The sequence below is a fragment of the Candida pseudojiufengensis genome, assembly GCF_024610245.1.
Source record: "Candida pseudojiufengensis strain CBS 10847 chromosome Unknown scaffold1, whole genome shotgun sequence".
NCBI lineage: Eukaryota > Fungi > Ascomycota > Pichiomycetes > Serinales > Debaryomycetaceae > Lodderomyces > Lodderomyces pseudojiufengensis.
Window position 1 is genome coordinate 1,003,396 of NW_026261530.1, and position 20,094 is coordinate 1,023,489.

Sequence of the window (20,094 nt, forward strand, 5' to 3'; positions counted from 1 at the left end):
TGAATTTATGAAGTTTACATTTAATTTAATTTTTCCTTTTTATAATACTCATAACCTTTATCAAATATGTAATCTACTACATGTTCAGTTGGTTCATCGAATATATAAGGTAATGCAGGAACAATAGCCAATCCAACACCAACTGGTCCATAAGTTTTTAAAGGTTTTGCTGCGTTCTTAAATAATATTGATGAATAACGAACGGCTGAATGAATAGTAAAAGCAGGTAATCCCATTGACGCAATACTCTGAAAAACTCCTCTTTTAACAGCTACTATTTTCCAATCTGAATCTATTGGTGAATGAGTTTCTTTAAAAGTTTCAGCAGCTATTAAATTTGGAGCTGGTGCTGGATCCCATGGCTTTAAGCCTGGTACGTATCTACCTTGACTCTTTAAGTTCGTCATCCAAGCTGCATAAGAAACATCACCAATCAAATAAAGCCATGAGATTGCATAACCTGTTTTAACTATCCATGGATGAGCCACAGGTCTAAAAGATTCACCAATATCTGAAGTATATGCAACATAACGATGTGAAGCTAATAATATAGTTCTTATTCTATTTGCATAAGCTGCATATCTAAGATTTGACTCTTGGTCCTCTGGTTGTTTATGATCTAATGACCCTTGGACTTTAGATACAGTATCTTTCAAGGATGAACTATCAGTTGAGGACATTTGTTAGTTCAATTGAAGGTAGTTCGATCGGTGGGAGTTCAATTGGTGGCAGTTCAATTGCTGGTAGGTCAATTGGTGGCGATAAGGATGATTGTTTGCTAGATGCAAAAATTCAAAATTAAGTCCGAAATTTACTATCAATAAAAAAATATTGATAATTATCTTAAACACTTATCATACAACCAAACATTATAAAATGAAGTTGGTAATAGTGATTAGATTCACTAATGCACTATCATCACATGAACAAATACCTGACCTATCACTACCAATAACTATAAATCTAGATAAAGATGATATAAATAAACTAATAAATACAAGTTGGATTAAATCATCAATTAGAAATAAAGTATCACAATGTTCCAACAAGAGATTAAAATTAATATATAATGGAAGAGTATTGAATGAAAAAACTGATTTTAAAAAAGACGTTATAGAACCAAGATTACAAAATTTATTAGAAAATGATTCAATATATATTCATTGTGTTGTTGGTGAACAATTAACTTCACAACAATTACAAGAAGAAAATAAATTAGATAATCAAATACCAGCAGTTAGTACTACTCCTAATGTAATAGGTTTTGATAGATTATTACAACAAGGATTTTCAAGAGACGATGTAAATGATTTAAGAAGACAATTTATGTCAATATATGGTGGAAATGGACAAAATAATAATTCAAATAATGCAGACATTATAGATGTTGAAGAAGATGAAAGTAGACAAAGTGATTTAAGACAATTAGAAGAAAGATGGATAGAATCAACTTCAAATAATGATGCAAATACAAATGCTAATACAAATCTGGCGTCAACGAATAATAGAAATAATAACCTAAATCAAGATACTGATCAACCACCACAAACACCATTAGATATGGACGAAGTTCACGTTAATGAGGATCTACTATTAGGTTTTTTAATTGGAGTATTTTTAGGTATTATATCAGTTTTATTCCTTTTAGTTGATGATACAGTTTTTAATAAACGTCAAAAGATGGCAATAATAGCAGGTCTAACCATCAATTTTTCATTAGCTTTAGTTAGAGGTTTATGGTTGTAGTAATAAATTAAGTAATTGACTGATTTGAGTAAAAAATGTATGATCTCCCAGCCCTCATTAACATCGTTTAATTTGATTTCAATGAAAGGGCATTAAGATGATCGTTTGTGTTTTAAATGGGTTCAATCTCGCCAAAAGCTTGACGCTCGCCAACTCGTTAGGATATATAAAGAACAGACAAGCAACACGGTTAAAGCTTTGGCTGCCGCACAAAGAGAAAAGAAAAAGAAGTGTAATTAAAGTTTAGTTGAAAAAAAAAATTTATAAGAACGAGATGTCAGAAACTTTGGTGATGATTTTGATTCATGACACAAAAACAACAAAGTGAATTTACCCTGCTTGAAATAAATTCCTTTTGGAAGTCCAAGATTACTTCGAAAAGGACGTGATTTAATAATTTAACTGGATGTTTGAATCCTGAATTTCTTTTACCTCGATTATGCCAACTCGCTAAAGAAATCACGTAAAATTTCTTCCCCCGATTTTTCATATTTCACAATTCCATTAAAACCTTAATTTTTATCCAGGAGTAAATTGAGGATCACGAAAAGAAATTTTGAGACAAGAACTTTAAGAGCGAAAAACTTTTTAAAATGTTACAATTTGATTTAGATCTATTCTCTAGTGAATCTAAAGGGTCCTACTACATATTCTTCCAATAAGTGCGAGAAATGTCATGAGAATCGCGCTAAATTTAATACCGTTTAGAGTAATTTAATTCGGTTCAATAAATTTTATTGTTCTAATTTTAAAGATCGCCCCACTTTTAAAGTTTTCTAGTTTCTCTCTCTTTATCAAAAAGTTTGATTTTGATAAGATTATCAACAATTTAAACTTCATTTCTTAAAGATCAAAGTTTCTCAACAACAATTCAGATCAATTTATTATTTTTTTTTCATCATTGAATCTTAGATTATTATTAATATTATTTTTTAATTCATATTATAATTCAATTATTCAATCTTAATATTTTATAAATTCTAAATTTTGAAAAATTTATTTCGTCTTTTAAAATTCCTCTCATTTATTTCAATTAACTCATAACAATTACATAAAAACCAACAAAACATGACTGATCCAGCTCCATTACCATTTGTTTATCAATTCATATCCGGTGCTATAGCAGGAGTTTCTGAAATTCTTGTTATGTATCCATTGGATGTTGTTAAAACAAGACAACAATTAGATTCAACAAATGCAACAAAGGGAACATTAAATTGTTTAAGAACAATTATAAAAGATGAAGGATTTTCAAGATTATATAAAGGTATATCTGCACCAATATTAATGGAAGCTCCAAAAAGAGCAACAAAATTTGCAGCAAATGATGAATGGGGTAAATTTTATAAAAAAGCATTTGATATGAAAACTATGAATCAACCATTAGCTATATTAACTGGTGCTACAGCTGGAGCAACTGAATCATTTGTTGTTGTTCCTTTTGAATTAGTTAAAATTAGATTACAAGATAGATCAACAAAATTTAATGGTATGGGAGAAGTTGTTAAAGATATTATACAAAAAAATGGTCCATTAGGTTTATATAAAGGTTTAGAATCAACAATGTGGAGACATATATGGTGGAATGCAGGATATTTTGGTTGTATTCATCAAGTTAAATCAATGATGCCAAAACCAAAAGATAATACTCAAAAAATTTTAATTGATTTAACTTGTGGTACAATTGGTGGAACTGTTGGTACTATATTAAATACTCCTTTTGATGTTGTTAAATCAAGAATTCAAGCTGGTTCTTCAAGATATAAATGGACTTATCCTTCATTAGCTATTGTTGCAAAAGAAGAAGGATTTGGTGCTTTATATAAAGGTTTTATTCCAAAAGTTTTAAGATTAGGTCCAGGTGGTGGTATATTATTAGTTGTTTTCACTGCTTGTATGGATTTCTTTAGAAAATTACAAGATAAAAAATAAAACTCAGTGTGAAAATATATACATGCTATTATATCTATTCATTAATATACATCCTATTTATCATAAGATCATGGATACAATTAGTAGATCTCGTAATTACCTGATTAGTTTCATAAAGGTAAAAATCTAAATCAAATTAACACTTGTTGCATTAATTAAATAATTTCAAATTTAACACGATCAAATAATTTCTGACAACAGTCTACCTTTCAAAAATAGATTTTAAGAGGAGCCAGTACCTAGCAAATGAACTCTAGTTGGCTAATGCTTCCTTAATTTCTCATAGTCTAGACTTGATCTGTTGTATTTCAATATTTTGTATATTTAATCAATATTACACAAAATTGGAAAAGTTGCATAAATTTCAAACTTTATTTACAAATTGAAAAATTGATTACGATTATCATAACTTCACATAAAATTCTTATATATAAAGTCCAAGACCCATTACTTTTCATATCTTAATGAAGCTATCTATACCCACTTACCTTTACTACCTCACACTTACATAATGTTTTCCTTTTTCAAATCACGACGAAAATCTGAACAATATGAAATGATAGATCAAAATGTATTAGAAGAAAATATAAGTCAATCAAGAAGTTCAAGTGATTCACAATCATCAGTTGTTTTTGAAGATATTGAAAATTATACAAATAAATCAAAAGAAACAAAGAATGATTTTTATAATGATCCTATTTTTCATTCAATTTTAAGTAGGTATAAAAATCAAGGAATTAAAAAATCTATAATTAGTATTATATCAATTGTGTTTGTCTTGTTATGGATTATTGGAGTTATAGTATATTCTCAATTGAGTCCTAAACAATTATTAAATAAGACTAAATGGCAAACTAATATCAAGTTGTTTGGTCAAAATATAACCCTAAATGAATATAATTCACAATTTAAAAACATAACATTTGATAATTGGAGAAATGGAGATTATATGACTTATCAAGAAAGTATAACTTGGTTAACTCCAGAACAGTACCCCTCGGGGAATTCTGGAGGTTATTATATAACTCCTAGAAAAGATCAATTTCTTTTAAAACAAATAAATACAGATTTTGAGGATATTATCATAAATTCTAGAAAATTTCCATATAAAAATAATTTCTTTCATATATCTGACATTATCATAAATCCTAGTAAATCAATTGAAGAATTAAATAATAATCATATCATAGTTTCCGATAAATTAGCTCAATGGAGACATTCAACATTTGCATTATATTGGCTATATAACCCTATATTAGCTACCTATACTCCCATACAACCACCAAATGTTGAAACAAATGTATTAGAGAAATTGCATTTTGCTGAATTTTCACCAGATGGTAATACTGTGGCTTTTGCATTTGAACATAATTTATTTGTACATGATGTATCTACTGGAGAGGTACATCAAATAACTAATGATGGATCAACAAACATTTTCAATGGTAAACCTGATTGGGTATATGAAGAAGAAGTAACAGCAAATGATAGAATGATTTGGTGGTCACCAGATTCATCTAAATTTATATTTGTAAAATTAAATGATACTAATGTTCAATCTGTTGATATTGATTATTATATTAAACAAAATACAGAAATTGGAATGCAATATGAACAACTGAATGAGAAACAATATAAAAATTTAAATCAATATCCTATAAAGACATCTTTAAAATATCCAAAACCTGGGACAAATATTCCAATTGTATCAATTTATACGTATGATGTTAAATCAAAAAAAGTCGAATCTTTGCTGGACAAAGATAAGACTTTGGGTGATGAATTTATACTTTATCAAGCTATTTGGGTTGATAATGATAATTTTTTAATGAAACAAACTGATAGAACAAGTAAATTATTTGCTCGAAAGGTTTTTAACGGAAATGAGGTAACTAGAATAGAATCATTTAATGTTACGGGTAAATATGGTGGATGGGTTGAAAAAATGAAACCAATCAATTTAGCCGCTAATGGTGGTTATATTGATAATTGTTTTGAAAATGGTAACAATTATATTTGTTTATTTGACAAAGCAGCTAGTGCTGAACCTAAAATTTTCAACAAGTACCCAACAATTAGCGAAGGGATTTATAATAATCAACACAACTGCATTTATTTCTTAACTTCTGCTAAAAGTGCTATGGATTCTCATTTAATTGGTGTGAATATAAATACCAATGAATATATTGAATATACTTCTTTAAATGAAGATGGATATTATTCTACAAAATTTTCTAAAAATGGTCAATTTTTAAGTTTAAAATATAATGGACCTAATCAACCATGGCAAAGATTAATTAGTATGACTGAATTACATGAACAAGAAAAAGAACATGTTGAACATACAATATTAGAACAACCAATAATAAATTTTATGGATAAAAGTTTAAAAAATTTAGAAAATACAAATATTCCAACGACAACTTTTAATGAAATCAAATTAGAAAAAGAAGATATTTCAATAAGTATCAAAACAATTTTCCCGCCTGGTTTCAACCCAGAGTTTAAATATCCTTTACTTGTTCATGCATATGGTGGACCAGGTTCACAAACTGTTCAAAAACAATATGATTTGGGTTTTTTAGATGTAGCTAGTTCAACGTTAAATAGCATAATTTTTGTAATTGAACCAAGAGGAACAGGTGGTAAAGATTGGAAATTTAAATCTTACGCTAATAATAATATTGGATATTGGGAACCAAGAGATATTAAATTAATTACTTCTGAATTTATTTCAGCTAATAAATTTATTCAAAAAAATAAAGTAGCAATATGGGGATGGTCTTATGGTGGGTTTACTACACTAAAAACCTTAGAATTTGATAATGGTGAAATTTTCAAATTTGGAGTTGCTATTGCACCAGTTACAAATTGGTTATTTTATGATGCTATATATACTGAAAGATACATGAATAAACCTCAAGATAATCCAAGTTATAATGTTGCTCAAATTAGTAAAGTAGAAAATCTCAAAAATATCAAAAATTTTTTAATAATGCATGGATCAGCAGATGATAATGTTCATGTTCAAAATTCAATGTGGTTAATGGATAAATTAAATCTTGCGAATATTCATAATTATGAATTTCATTTATTTCCTGATAATGATCATAATATAAATTATCATAATGGTAATTCATTTGTTTATAAAAAAATGTTAAATTGGTTGCAAAATAATTTTAGCAGCTAAATTTTTTTTTTTGCACTTACACTTTTTGGCAACCAAAATGAAATCAAAGAATTTAGTGAGTATGTTGAGAGAAGATTGTTGATTAGAAGTTGTAATGACTAACGTTGATAGATAAGGTGTCTCCCTCAACCTATGAAGCGGACTTAGATAAACAATTGAAAATGTATAAATTGAAAAAAGATACATTAATTAAAGTAACCAAATATATTAAAGAAAAAGATCAACTTCAAGAATCTATTTCATATTGGAGAAATGTTGCTCAAAAGGCATTAAATTACTTGTATAATGAACAATCAGTTCAATTTGCAAAAATTGGTGGGTTTAAAAATTGGCATTTACAACAATGGGAATCTAAACAAAGAGCACTTGAATTACAACAAGATGAAATGATTATGAACCTTCAAGACACGTTAGATAGTGCTACTGACGATGCAAAGGAATCATTTATTGAACAATTACAAGAATCTGGTTTTAACATTGAAGATGGTGAAATAATCAACAACTATGAAGAACAAACACCACCCAATTTTAATGATGAATTTTCAATTCAAGAATTATGTAAAATTTTAAATATTGATTATAATTTAATTTACTCAATTTAAATTTCTTAATTTTCTATTTGCAAAATCTGCAACTTGTGCCATACCATCTTTTGTTACAAAAAATTTTTTTTTAATTTTATTACTCCATATTAAAACACCTAATTCAGTAGCATAATTAAATAATATATCATATTCTTGTTGATTTGCAAAATCTTTAAATAAATAACCTTCAAAAGTTTGAATTCTATCTAATTCTAATTGCCATAATTTTATTTGATCAACAACATTTGGTGGTATTATTTCTAATTTATGTTGACTTATGGACCCATCAGTTTTACTTTGTGGTGCTCCACCTGCTGTATTTATATTATGACTTGTATCAAATTCAATTTTTTTATCTAATTTATCTTTTGCTAATGCTCTCATTTGTGGATGTGCATGAGTTTCTAAAAATTTTATAATTTGATCTGCTGTTATACCATTATATAATGCATTTCTAATAGATTCTCTTGTTATTTGACCTGCTATCATATTTGCAAATCTTGCTTTCATTTGAACAAATAAGTTTAGGATTGCTATTTCTAATGGTGAATTTGTATATGCATATATTTTAAAATTTGTTTCTATTATGATTGATTCTTGAACATTTGATGAGGTGATCTGTTCAGAAGATTCTTCAAGGGCTTGTTCTACAGCCATTGAAGGTGTTTTAAGTGCTGATGAATCTGATGTTAATGTAGTTGCTAATCTTGTTGGATAAAATCTACTTGATGAATCTGATCTTTGATAAACTAACCCGTAGTCTTTTAAATCAGCAAGCATACTTACTTGAGTTTCACTAAGTCCAGAAACTGCATAACTTTTCCCCGATTCTAATGAACCTAATATAAAAATAAAATTTAATACATCAACAGGATTCATATTTAATTCTTGAGTTAAATTTAGGTATTGTAATAATAAAGTCCATATTTGTGCATTTACATCTTGTAATAAAAATTGAAATCCTGTATTTGTTATATTCAAGTTGTAATCATCTCCTTCCATAAGACCTCCTGCTTTTAATAAACTTAATACTGATTTAGATGGAGCAGGAGTACCTTCAGTCCCAACCATAAAATGTAAAATTGTTTCCCATTTTGTAGATGCAAATTTATCTAGAAATGGAATATCTACTTTATGTTTGTCTTCAGTTATAGTAATACTTCCAAATGCATTAGGATCTTGAGTTCCTGTTAGACAATCTCGGAAATTTTTTCTAAATATTGAATTTAATTTTATATGTGTTCCCTTGTTGTCATGTTCTATTAAATGTAATGATTCCAATCTTTTTAAAGCTTCAAATTCAAGTTTTTTCGCCAGTGGTTTACACCACTTGGTGAGATCTCTCATTGGTAATGGTTTTTCATTGAAAATCATTGACATTATGAAAAATTTAGCCATTGGCGATAGTAATCGATAAATAGATAGACATGTTGCTGGTGCTTCATATAATTTGGATTGAACTGCTTTAGGTAGATCTTCTAGATATTCATTAACTGTTGTTTTGAATAGATTTGAACTCATGATGGTGATAAATAGATATGTGATGTAAACATTGGGGGTAGCGCCACTTAAAATAAAAAGCGGACTTGATGAGATCAAAATTTACTTACAACTCTTATTACACTGCAAGCATGAGAAAGGGTAAATCAACGACGGATAACGCGTTTAACGACCTACTACAGTCCACTTACAAAGGCAAAAGCCTAACAGATGAAATAAAAACTTCAGAAGATAAATGGAATCTACTACCGGCATTTTTAAAAATAAAAGGATTAGTCAAACAACATCTTGATTCATTTAATTATTTTGTAGATGTTGATTTAAGAAAAATTTTAAAAGCAAATGCACTTGTATTATCAGATGTTGATCCAGATTTTTATGTGAAATATCTTGATATAAGAGTTGGTCATAAATCTACTTCATCTATTGGTACAAAAGAAGTTATAATGCCACCACATGAATGTAGATTAAGAGATTTAACTTATTCTGCTCCTATATATGTTGATGTTGAATATACAAGAGGAAGAAAAATTATAAGACATAATGATTTAGAAATTGGAAGAATGCCAATAATGTTAAGATCAAATAAATGTATGTTAGATGGAATGAATGAAAAATTAATGGCACAAGTTGATGAATGTCCTTTAGATCCAGGTGGTTATTTTATTGTAAATGGTACAGAAAAAGTTATATTAGTTCAAGAACAATTATCAAAAAATAGAATCATTGTTGAAGCTGATGAAAAAAAGGGAATAGTTCAAGCTTCAGTAACTTCATCTACTCATGAAAGAAAATCAAAAACTTATGTAATCACCAAAAATGATAAAATTTATTTAAAACATAATTCTATTAGTGAAGATATACCGATTGTTATAGTATTAAAAGCTGCTGGTATAACGTCAGATTTAGAAATATTACAATTAGTCTGTGGATCTGATCCAAATTATCAAGATTTATTTGTTGTAAATTTTGAAGAAGCTGCTAAACTTGAAGTATTTACTCAACAACAAGCTTTATTATATTTGGGAAAAAGAGTTAAAACTATTAGAAGAGCAGGAGCACCAAAATTATCTCAATTACAAGAAGGTATAGAAGCTGTTGCAACTACTATTATTGCTCATTTAACTGTAAGTGATTTACAATTTAGAGAAAAAGCTTTATATATGGCAATGATGGCAAGACGTGTAATTATGGCTATGCATAATCCGAAAATGGTTGATGATAGAGATTATGTTGGTAATAAAAGATTAGAATTAGCAGGACAATTAATGTCATTATTATTTGAAGATTTATTTAAAAAATTTAATTCAGATTTTAAAGCAAATATTGATAAAATTTTGAAAAAACCAAGTAGAACTTCAGAATTTGATGCTTTATTATCTATAAATATACATTCAAATAATATAACTATGGGATTAAATAGAGCAATTTCAACGGGGAATTGGTCTTTAAAACGTTTTAAAATGGAAAGAGCAGGTGTAACACATGTCTTGTCGAGGTTATCATATATTTCAGCATTAGGTATGATGACTCGTATATCTTCACAATTTGAAAAATCAAGAAAAGTTTCTGGTCCAAGAGCTTTACAACCTTCACAATTCGGTATGCTTTGTACTGCAGATACACCAGAAGGTGAAGCTTGTGGATTAGTTAAAAATTTAGCATTAATGACTCATATTACAACAGATGATGAAGAAGGTCCTATTAAAAAGTTATGTACAGTATTAGGTTGTGAATCAATTTTTGGATTAGATTCTGGTACATTACATGTTGAAGGTAACTTCGGAATTTATCTTAATGGTACTTTATTAGGTACAACTAGATTTCCAGTGAAATTTGTAACTGATTTTCGTCGATTACGTCGAGCTGGGAAAGTTTCTGCATTTGTTAGTATATATACAAATCCTCATCATCAATCTGTTCATATTGCAACTGATGGAGGTAGAATTTGTCGACCTTTAATAATTGTTGAAAATAATCAATCAAGAGTTAAAGCCTCGCATTTATCAAAATTATTAAAAGGAGAATGGGAATTTGATGATTTTTTAAAAGAAGGGTTAGTTGAATATTTAGATGTTAATGAAGAAAATGATCTGTTAATTGCATTATATGAAAAAGATATTGGTGAACATCCAAATGCTACTACTACTCATCTTGAAATTGAACCTTTTACTGTTTTAGGTGCTGTAGCTGGTTTAATTCCTTATCCTCATCATAATCAATCACCAAGAAATACATATCAATGTGCGATGGGTAAACAAGCAATTGGAGCTATTGCATATAATCAATTCAGAAGAATTGATACATTATTATATTTTATGGTATATCCACAAGAACCAATGGTTAAAACAAAGACTATAGAATTAATTAATTATGATAAATTACCTGCTGGACAAAATGCTACAGTTGCTGTAATGTCTTATTCAGGCTATGATATAGAGGATGCTTTGGTGTTAAATAAATCTTCATTAGATAGAGGGTTTGGTCGATGTCAAGTTGTGAGAAAAAATACTGTACAATTGAAAAAATATCCAAATCATACAAAAGATATTTTATCAGGTATGAGAGTAGATGAAAATAATCAACCAATTTTCCCACATCAAGCTTTGGGACCAGATGGTTTAGGTGAAGTTGGAAGTAAGATTGAAAATGGTCAAGTATATGCAAATAAATGTGTTCCAACAAATGCGGGGGAGTCCTCTTTACAACAACCACCAGAGCAAACACAAGTGGAAACTCATAGAGAATCTGCTGCTTATTATAAAGGTGCAGAACCATCATATGTTGATCAAGTCATGATGTCGGTTAGTGATAATGATCAAGCATTAATTAAAGTTTTACTTAGACAAACTAGACGTCCAGAATTGGGTGATAAATTTTCTTCAAGACATGGACAAAAGGGTGTTTGTGGTATAATTGTTCAACAAGAAGATTTACCTTTTAATGATGATGGTATTTCACCTGATATAATTATGAATCCTCATGGTTTTCCATCACGTATGACTGTTGGTAAAATGATTGAATTAATATCAGGAAAAGCAGGTGTTTTGAATGGTACTTTAGAATATGGTACATGTTTTGGTGGATCAAAATTAGAAGATATGTCAAAAATTTTAGTTGAAAAAGGATTTTCTTATTCAGGAAAAGATATGTTATATTCTGGTATTACTGGTGAATGTTTACAAGCATATATATTTTTTGGTCCAATTTATTATCAAAAATTAAAACATATGGTATTAGATAAAATGCATGCAAGAGCAAGAGGTCCAAGAGCTGTTTTAACAAGACAACCTACAGAAGGTAGATCAAGAGATGGTGGTTTAAGGTTGGGGGAGATGGAAAGAGATTGTGTTATTGCTTATGGTGCTTCTCAATTATTATTAGAAAGATTAATGATTTCATCAGATGCTTTTGAAGTTGATATTTGTAATAAATGTGGATTAATGGGATATAATTCTTGGTGTACAACTTGTAAGGGGAGTGAAAATATTATAAAAATGACTATACCATATGCTGCGAAGTTGTTGTTTCAAGAATTACTTTCAATGAATATAGCTCCGAGATTGAGATTGGGTGGTGTGTTTTAGGGTGAAGTGTTTGTTGTGCGGATGTGTATATTATAGACTTATACAGAGAAACCGGAGTATCTGTCATTTGAAGGAGTCTTTTTGTAGCTTCACAACCTTTTATTGTATTCTTGACCATGTAGATGCGGCTAGAACATGAGCTTACGAATATATTTTTTATTTTGATTTCGCGATTATTTTGATCTAGGACTATCAACCACAAGAACCACATGAAATACAGATTACTAATATTTTGTACATCATTACTACTACTTTTCTTCATTATCCATGATTCTCAATTGGATTTGAAATCTGCATTTTATTTAACCAAAAATACCTTCAAACAATTTAAAACATCTGATGAATATCCATTTAATAATGTTGTTAATTCATTTTTTCCAATTGATTCAATATTAGAATTTAATACAACTGAAGGTAATTCCACCACCAAAATCATTGGTAGATATGCTTCTTTTTCACCTGTACTTAATTCAAAATTAAGTAGTCACTATGAAATTTTACCATTTAATATGTGTGAAAAGATTGAATCAACAATTGAATATAATAACAAGATTTTAATAGTTTTACGTGGTGATTGTACATTTGTGGATAAAGTTACAAATATTATTGATTCAAATTTGGATCCATCTGCTATTGTTGTTGCTAATGATGAACCTTATAGAAGTTTAATTACTATGTATTCAAATACTTTTAATCAGGATGGTACATTAGAATTTCCAATAATGTTTATTACATTTGAAGATTATAAAATCTTAAAGTTATATAACAATATAGATATAATAATTGAAATATCTACAGCCTATATTGGTAGTTGGTTCAGTATAGTATTATCAATGGTTTTATCACCACCTTTATTAATTGTATTATTTTATTGTATTATTGTATGTGGACAAAAATTTAGAAAACGACAAATTAATAAAAGAAATGCTCAAATGGTTAAAAATTTACCAATATATATTTATGATAATAATCATTTAATTTTAGAACAAGATCTTGATCATTATCTTAATTCAACTGGGAAATTTAATATTTTAAATTGTCCAAATGATTATTTTAATTCTTATAAATGTTCAATATGTTTAGAAAAATATCATCCTTTAAAATCAAAAGTATTAGTTTTACAATGTAAACATTTTTTTCATCAAAATTGTTTATCAAATTGGTTAATTAATTTTAAGAGGAGTTGTCCATTATGTAATAATACTATTTTAAAATCTTTTGCTGGACAAGTTATAGATTATGGAAGTATTAATGATGAATTGGAGGAAGGACCAGAGGTACATGATCCACCACCAGTGAGAAATTCACGTCCTATATTATTTTCAAGACCGCTGGCGATCTTGAATAGATATAATTTTGAAAATGAAGGTGTTGAATTAAGTACTAGTATTGAAGAATAATGATTATGTTTTTAATTTTTGTGTAAAATGTAAACTTTACCTCTTTTTCACCATTAACCATGGACACCACCAAAAGGAAAAGAAAGAAGAAGTTAGAAATAGCATGTGTATATTGTAGAAGATCACATATGATATGTGATGAATCAAGACCTTGTCAAAGATGTATTAAAAGAGGTATCCTGCATTTATGTTATGATGAACCATCAAATTCAAGACAACGAAAGAAAGCAGCATCATTGAGAAAAGATGTTGAAGAAAAGACGGAAGAACAACCACCACAGCAACCACCACAACCACTACCAACAGTACCTCCACAACAAGTACCACCCCCTCAACATAGACCCACCAAATCTGTATTATCTCAAACTCTAGCTTACAATCAAGAACCATTATTTTATTCAGAACATGCAGGTAGTGAATTTAGTTCATTAAATGATTTCCTATCTATGATAGATGATCCTGAATTAGTTAATGGAGCATTAAATAATGAAGAAAGTCAAATGTTTTGGGCTCCTGCATTTTCACCAAATAATATTTTTAGTCAAACTTTTGAAGAAGTACCTCAACCTGTAGAAGAACAACCAAACCCACAACCTCAACCTCAACCACAGCAACCACCACCACCTGAAGAACAACCAGTAATTTCAGATTCAGCTAGAGACAAATTCTTCTTAACTGCTGCTGATCCTACTACAGAAATCTCCCCAGAAGAAAGATTAAAACAAGTTATTAAAGCAAAATTAGAAGCTGGATTATTACAACCTTATAATTATGCAAAAGGTTATGCAAGATTACAAAGATATATGGATAATTATATGAATATTTCAAGTCGTCAAAGAATTTTAAAACCTTTAAGTATATTTAGACCTGCATTTAGAGCAATTGCAAGAACTTTAAAAGATGTCGATTTAGTTTTAGTTGAAGAAAGTTTTGAAAGAATGTTATTAGATTATGATAGAGTTTTTACGTCAATGGCTATTCCTGCATGTTTATGGAGAAGAACTGGTGAAATTTATAGAGGTAATAAAGAATTTGCATCATTAGTTGGAGTTACAACTGATGATTTAAAAGATGGTAAATTAGCAATTTATGAATTAATGAGTGAAGAAAGTGCAGTAAATTTTTGGGAAAAATATGGAGCTATAGCATTTGATAAGGGTCAGAAGGCAGTTTTGACAAGTTGTAATTTGAGGACTAAAGATGGGATAAAGAGGAAAAGTTGTTGTTTTAGTTTTACAATACGGAGAGATAGATATAATATTCCAAGTTGTATAGTGGGTAATTTTATTCCTATAGATCCGTGAGGAGGAGGCACGGATGATGTTTGTACGGATGTCTGCAGTACGGATGGGGTACGGATGGATGTTTGTAGGAACGGATCTTTCTAGTACAGATGCCTCTTTTGCATTAACTTCTTATTACAAGCTGTATACATATATACCTATAAATAAATGAATTTTATGACTTAATCTTCTTTCACCTTTGCATATCCTGTGCTTGCTTCAACAATTTAATTTTCTTTCAATTGTCTTTCACGATTGACCAAGTGAAGTCTTTCCAAGCAGTTTAACAAGTTGTAATTTAGGGCCAAAAGAAGGAATAGAAGGAAAAAGTTATTGTTCAAGTTTTACCCAATAGATGTAATATTCCAAGTTGTATAAATTTTTATCTATAAATTCATGAATTTAAAACCTAACTCTTTGCATTATCTTCTTATTCGTCCTATATCCATCTAATCTTCTTGATCCTTACCCTCTTTCTCCTTTGCATCTTCTTGTGCTTGCTTCAACAACTTAATTCTCTCCTCCTTCAATTGTCTTTGAACAATTATATATTGACCTAATGGAGTTTTTTCCCATTCAAATTCTTTCAAAAAATTTGAAACTTCTTGTTTATTTGAAGGACCATATTCAACATTTGATCTTTTACTATTAATAAATTGAGCATTTGCATTTAATTTTTCAATTAATTGATTTAATTGTTTATTAAATTTAGCATTTTTTGATTTCTTTGTGAATCTCTTTAATGAAAGTACTGCAGGTGTAACTAACTCAGGAAATGCAATATTTTTAGCATACACACCAAAAAATTCAAAAGTTAATTCAATAAATTGTTCACATATACCATCTTGAAAAATTTTTGTACCTAAATAAGCTTGATTAACTTTAATATTATGTTCAAAATCAACAAATTGTAAATTATTATTTGAAGGTTTTGGAGATTTAGTTATAGCTGTTGATGATAAAATTTCAAAAAGTAATGGGAATATGGGAATATAAACTGTTTTTAATCTTAATAATGATCTAATTAAATAAAATCTTAATGGGAAAAATTGTGCAGTCGGTATTAATCTAATAGTTCCAATTGTAACTTGAACTAATGGATAAATTAATTGATTAAGTCCTTCGTTAAGTGCTAAAACTCTTGACCAAAAATCTAATGAATGACAATATTGCCAATTATAAATGGCTGCTGCTCCTTTTCCATTTATACTATTTCTTAAATGTATAGCTAATTGTCTAACATATTCAAATCCAGTTTGATAACCTATAGTTGAATCAATTCCAAATAATTCAGCTAATGAATTTTTACAAAAATTAATTCTATCCATTGTATGAATATTTGTTTTACGACAATGTTGTAAAAATGATTGATATGATTGTTTAAGAACAGTTTCTAATAAAGATTTTGGATATTCTCTGACGATGTTATTTATAAATGCAAATGAAGCAATTTGTATATCTATTATATTTGAACTTGCCCAAACATTTGTAATTGCTGATATGATTTGTTTTAATAATCTACGATGTGATATATAATATGGCATAACTTCATGAATTGAAGCTAAAATTAATGCAGCTGTTTCAGTATTATTTATATCTTCTAATAAAGTAATATATGAACTTGCATGAGATTTTAATATGGAACCAATTTGTGTAGCTTGAGGATTTTGAGGTACTGTTCTAACATTGTTTTTCACTTTATATTTAATTAAATTTTGAATTGCAATGGGTATTTTCTTTAATACTAATAACATAAGTTCTGTAAATGCTTTTGGATCAACAACACTATATTTATAATCTTCTCCTTTGTTGATGTTTACAGCTGCTTTAAAAGCTATTATAATGTTTCGGATAATTTTAGGAGTTGGTTTTTGTAATTGAGTGTCCCATTTTTTAACAAGTTTTGTAGTGATTTCAATTTTATCGTGGGGATCTTGAGGAGCATCTGGTTCTGCCACCTCCTCCTCTTCCTCTTCTTCTTCTTCATCACTTATCGCATCTAATGGATTAACCCCCTCTAACAAATCATTATCATTCTCCTTCAAATATTTATAAAACTCTGGATCTTCTTCTTCTAAATTCTCCAAATTCATTTCCATATCTTCCTCTTCAGATGATGAATCTTCTTCTTCTTCTGCAACTTTTTTCTTCTTCTTCTCCTTAGGTACTTCAAATCCACTTTCAAAAAATTCATCTACTGACATATCATCAAATACCTCTTTTGATTTCCCATCTTTTCGTATTGGTGCTTCTCCTTTACCTTTTTTTCTTAATGCTGCTTTTTTATTAAAATCTTGAACTTTTTTACGATGTTCAATCGTATGTTTTAAATGTTTATTTTGAAATTTTTTGGTTTGTTTGGATGCTTTAGCCATGGTTGTTGAGATGATTAATGGTAAGATGATTGAAAAAAATAAATACAACATTAACGAGATGAGAAATAGACCTTGGTGCAACTACCAAGTGAGTTGTTTGAAACACGAATAATAGTTCGTTAGAAAAGCTGATAATGAGTTGTTTGATACGATGAGAAACAAAAGCTTAAGATTCGATATGAATTGTGTAGAATTATTTAAGAGTTTGAATTAAATTTGACATACTGGTATATGTTATTTCTCGATTTTACGAATAACAATAATCTATGTTTTTGGTTTAAAACTAAAATAGTTTTGATGCATATACTACAAATTGTTTAGTTTGCAATTATTCCGTTTTAGCTCAAAACCAATCTACGTTATAAAGTAACAGCTAGATACAGATTCTTGATCAATCTTGAATAGAATATGATGCTTTTCTTCTTGTGTGAAGGTGATTTTGAATGTACATCCGTACCTACATATATAACTTAAAACTTTTGATTTGTGCAATAATTATTTTTTGGCTCTTACTTTTTCTATTAAGTTTGCACCAATGTATTATGCATCAAAAGGTCTACTTGAAATTGTTTCCTCCATTGCGTCTAATAATGTATTTATACGTCTAACATAATTTAACAAAATTACACTGATTAATTCCACGTACTTATTGCTCAAAACGGTGGTTGTTTGAATCTCAGTTTTATTAAAGTATTTTGCTTTACAAGTTGAGTCTCGTACGCAACTACAATCACTGATTAAAAACTTGCTTCTGTCAAACTCGTGGAAGAATGATCTAAAATTTTTACATCTTTTTTCATACTTCAAATTTTAATTATGAGTTAAATGTTGTATCAGAAATTTTTAACTGAAAGAAATATAATTCAGAATTTGAATTTGAAATCTATATTATGAATTTGCAGAAGAGTATTGTTGACTATAGGTTTGTGGGGTGTTAACGATGAAAATAATAACACTATAAGCTCAAGCCATGATAATTGATTCACCTTAGTGAATAAAATGTCAATAATTAATGTATAGGAGTTTTAGATTATAACGATTATTAGTTGAAAATCTTTTCTCTAAAAATTGCAAATTAATAAGCAACCGACTTTAAAAAAATAAAAAGACCAATTTATACAACAAAGTACAATAAAACATCCAACTTGTGTAATTGAGTAGACTTTGTATAGAGAGATTAGAATCGTGTGAGTTCAATATTTCACCACTTATTAGAATCGTGTGAGTTCAATATTTCACCACTTATTAGTCCTTTTCAATTGGAACATTTATTATTATTATAAATGGAAGACTTATCAAACAATATTTTGCTAGTTCTATTATTGAATTTTATATAATAAAATCAGGAACAAATGAGGTTCTTGCACATACTATTCTTCACTGCTAACATAAAGCCTTAAACATGCGTTTCTAGCTAGAAAAATTGGATAGATCATCTTACTAGTAATTCATGTTTGAAACTTTATATTAGCAGTGAAGAAGATTTTGTTGAAGAATTAAAAGGATACCAAAGTGTGCCATCAAGCAACAGCACATTACATAGAGTTTTATCATGTGATTTGGAAGACATTACCATGAATTAAATTTCATTCAACACCCTCTCCTTCCCTTAAGCCAATTATGAAATCTGATTAATCCATTCAACTCTAATAAAACATGCTGCACCAAATTGTGATTGGTTTTTATAATTAGATAAAAAAAAACGGTATTATTATTTATAATGTGTTTAAAAGACTTTGGCTGACTCGAGATCTTGGAATTTGTACCCATTCAAGTCATCGACCATTTCTTGTTGAGTAAAGATGAGTCAGGTCCCCTTCACTATTAACCCATGATTATGCAGAAACGCAAACATAAGACAATTGCTTTTAATAATGTTTTGCAAACCATATGAAAGAACTCTATGTAATGTGTTCGACTTTGGTGGTAATATCAAATATACATACAATTCCTGATAAAACTCATCTTCATTTGCTTATGTATGATTGAGAACAATATCCTAATGTTGTGACACCACTGTCCTCAATTTTTGCTTGAGTCAATGATTTTGATGCAAATATAATTTGATTGAGTTTGATTCTACTTTGGTGTTGAGAGTTTTTGCCATCAGATTTTAAAAAATGATTCTCGTTTTTTTAAAATACTGTATCAGCATTTAGGCCTAGCCGACTTTTTTTCTTACTTACCTTAATTCGATTCTTGGACATAGCCAGTTATACAGTGTGCAAATGAATTATCATATCCAAAACAAATTTACCTTAGAATAACAACTAGACACACTATATTCATTATTCTATATCGATTTTGCTGCTTTTCTTCTCATGTGTAGGTGATTTTATATGTACATTCGTGCCTACATGTATAACTTAAAACTTCTAATTTGTGCCCTGATAATTTTGTAGTTTTTAATTGCTTTTATCTAATTTTGCAACAAAAATGCATTATGTATCAAAAGATCGATTTGAAGTTATATCCTCCATTGCGTCTATCACATTGT

At 28.8% G+C, this 20,094-nt stretch overlaps 10 protein-coding genes across 10 annotated transcripts; 7 read left to right on the top strand and 3 right to left on the bottom strand. All coding sequences in view use genetic code 12, as the record gives it.

Moving 5' to 3' along the window:
- Positions 1-20: 20 nt before the first annotated feature.
- On the bottom strand, positions 21-680 carry KGF55_003559 (uncharacterized protein; the record flags this gene model as incomplete). The annotated part of the gene is made up of 1 exon (XM_051758366.1): positions 21-680. The coding sequence occupies one exon, from the start codon at positions 678-680 to the stop codon at positions 21-23; it is 660 nt and encodes a 219-aa protein (XP_051613931.1).
- Positions 681-876: 196 nt separating this feature from the next.
- KGF55_003560 (uncharacterized protein) lies at positions 877-1,746 on the top strand (the record flags this gene model as incomplete). The annotated part of the gene is made up of 1 exon (XM_051758367.1): positions 877-1,746. The coding sequence occupies one exon, from the start codon at positions 877-879 to the stop codon at positions 1,744-1,746; it is 870 nt and encodes a 289-aa protein (XP_051613932.1).
- Positions 1,747-2,814: 1,068 nt separating this feature from the next.
- KGF55_003561 (mitochondrial 2-oxodicarboxylate carrier) lies at positions 2,815-3,678 on the top strand (the record flags this gene model as incomplete). The annotated part of the gene is made up of 1 exon (XM_051758368.1): positions 2,815-3,678. One exon carries the CDS (start codon positions 2,815-2,817, stop codon positions 3,676-3,678), a length of 864 nt encoding a protein of 287 aa, XP_051613933.1.
- A 511-nt stretch (positions 3,679-4,189) lies between these two features.
- On the top strand, positions 4,190-6,868 carry STE13 (Ste13p; the record flags this gene model as incomplete). The annotated part of the gene is made up of 1 exon (XM_051758369.1): positions 4,190-6,868. The coding sequence occupies one exon, from the start codon at positions 4,190-4,192 to the stop codon at positions 6,866-6,868; it is 2,679 nt and encodes an 892-aa protein (XP_051613934.1).
- A 37-nt stretch (positions 6,869-6,905) lies between these two features.
- KGF55_003563 (uncharacterized protein) lies at positions 6,906-7,470 on the top strand (the record flags this gene model as incomplete). The annotated part of the gene is made up of 2 exons (XM_051758370.1): positions 6,906-6,927; positions 6,980-7,470. The coding sequence occupies 2 exons, from the start codon at positions 6,906-6,908 to the stop codon at positions 7,468-7,470; spliced, it is 513 nt and encodes a 170-aa protein (XP_051613935.1).
- A 5-nt stretch (positions 7,471-7,475) lies between these two features.
- Positions 7,476-8,973, bottom strand: KGF55_003564 (TFIIH/NER complex subunit; the record flags this gene model as incomplete). Its single annotated transcript, XM_051758371.1, has 2 exons — positions 7,476-7,483; positions 7,554-8,973. 2 exons carry the CDS (start codon positions 8,971-8,973, stop codon positions 7,476-7,478), a joined length of 1,428 nt encoding a protein of 475 aa, XP_051613936.1.
- A 110-nt stretch (positions 8,974-9,083) lies between these two features.
- KGF55_003565 (DNA-directed RNA polymerase III core subunit) lies at positions 9,084-12,539 on the top strand (the record flags this gene model as incomplete). Its single annotated transcript, XM_051758372.1, has 1 exon — positions 9,084-12,539. The coding sequence occupies one exon, from the start codon at positions 9,084-9,086 to the stop codon at positions 12,537-12,539; it is 3,456 nt and encodes a 1,151-aa protein (XP_051613937.1).
- A 209-nt stretch (positions 12,540-12,748) lies between these two features.
- On the top strand, positions 12,749-13,939 carry KGF55_003566 (uncharacterized protein; the record flags this gene model as incomplete). Its single annotated transcript, XM_051758373.1, has 1 exon — positions 12,749-13,939. One exon carries the CDS (start codon positions 12,749-12,751, stop codon positions 13,937-13,939), a length of 1,191 nt encoding a protein of 396 aa, XP_051613938.1.
- A 59-nt stretch (positions 13,940-13,998) lies between these two features.
- Positions 13,999-15,243, top strand: CWT1 (Cwt1p; the record flags this gene model as incomplete). The annotated part of the gene is made up of 1 exon (XM_051758375.1): positions 13,999-15,243. One exon carries the CDS (start codon positions 13,999-14,001, stop codon positions 15,241-15,243), a length of 1,245 nt encoding a protein of 414 aa, XP_051613939.1.
- A 428-nt stretch (positions 15,244-15,671) lies between these two features.
- On the bottom strand, positions 15,672-17,597 carry NOC2 (mRNA-binding ribosome synthesis protein; the record flags this gene model as incomplete). The annotated part of the gene is made up of 1 exon (XM_051758376.1): positions 15,672-17,597. The coding sequence occupies one exon, from the start codon at positions 17,595-17,597 to the stop codon at positions 15,672-15,674; it is 1,926 nt and encodes a 641-aa protein (XP_051613940.1).
- Between the last annotated feature and the right edge of the window lie 2,497 nt (positions 17,598-20,094).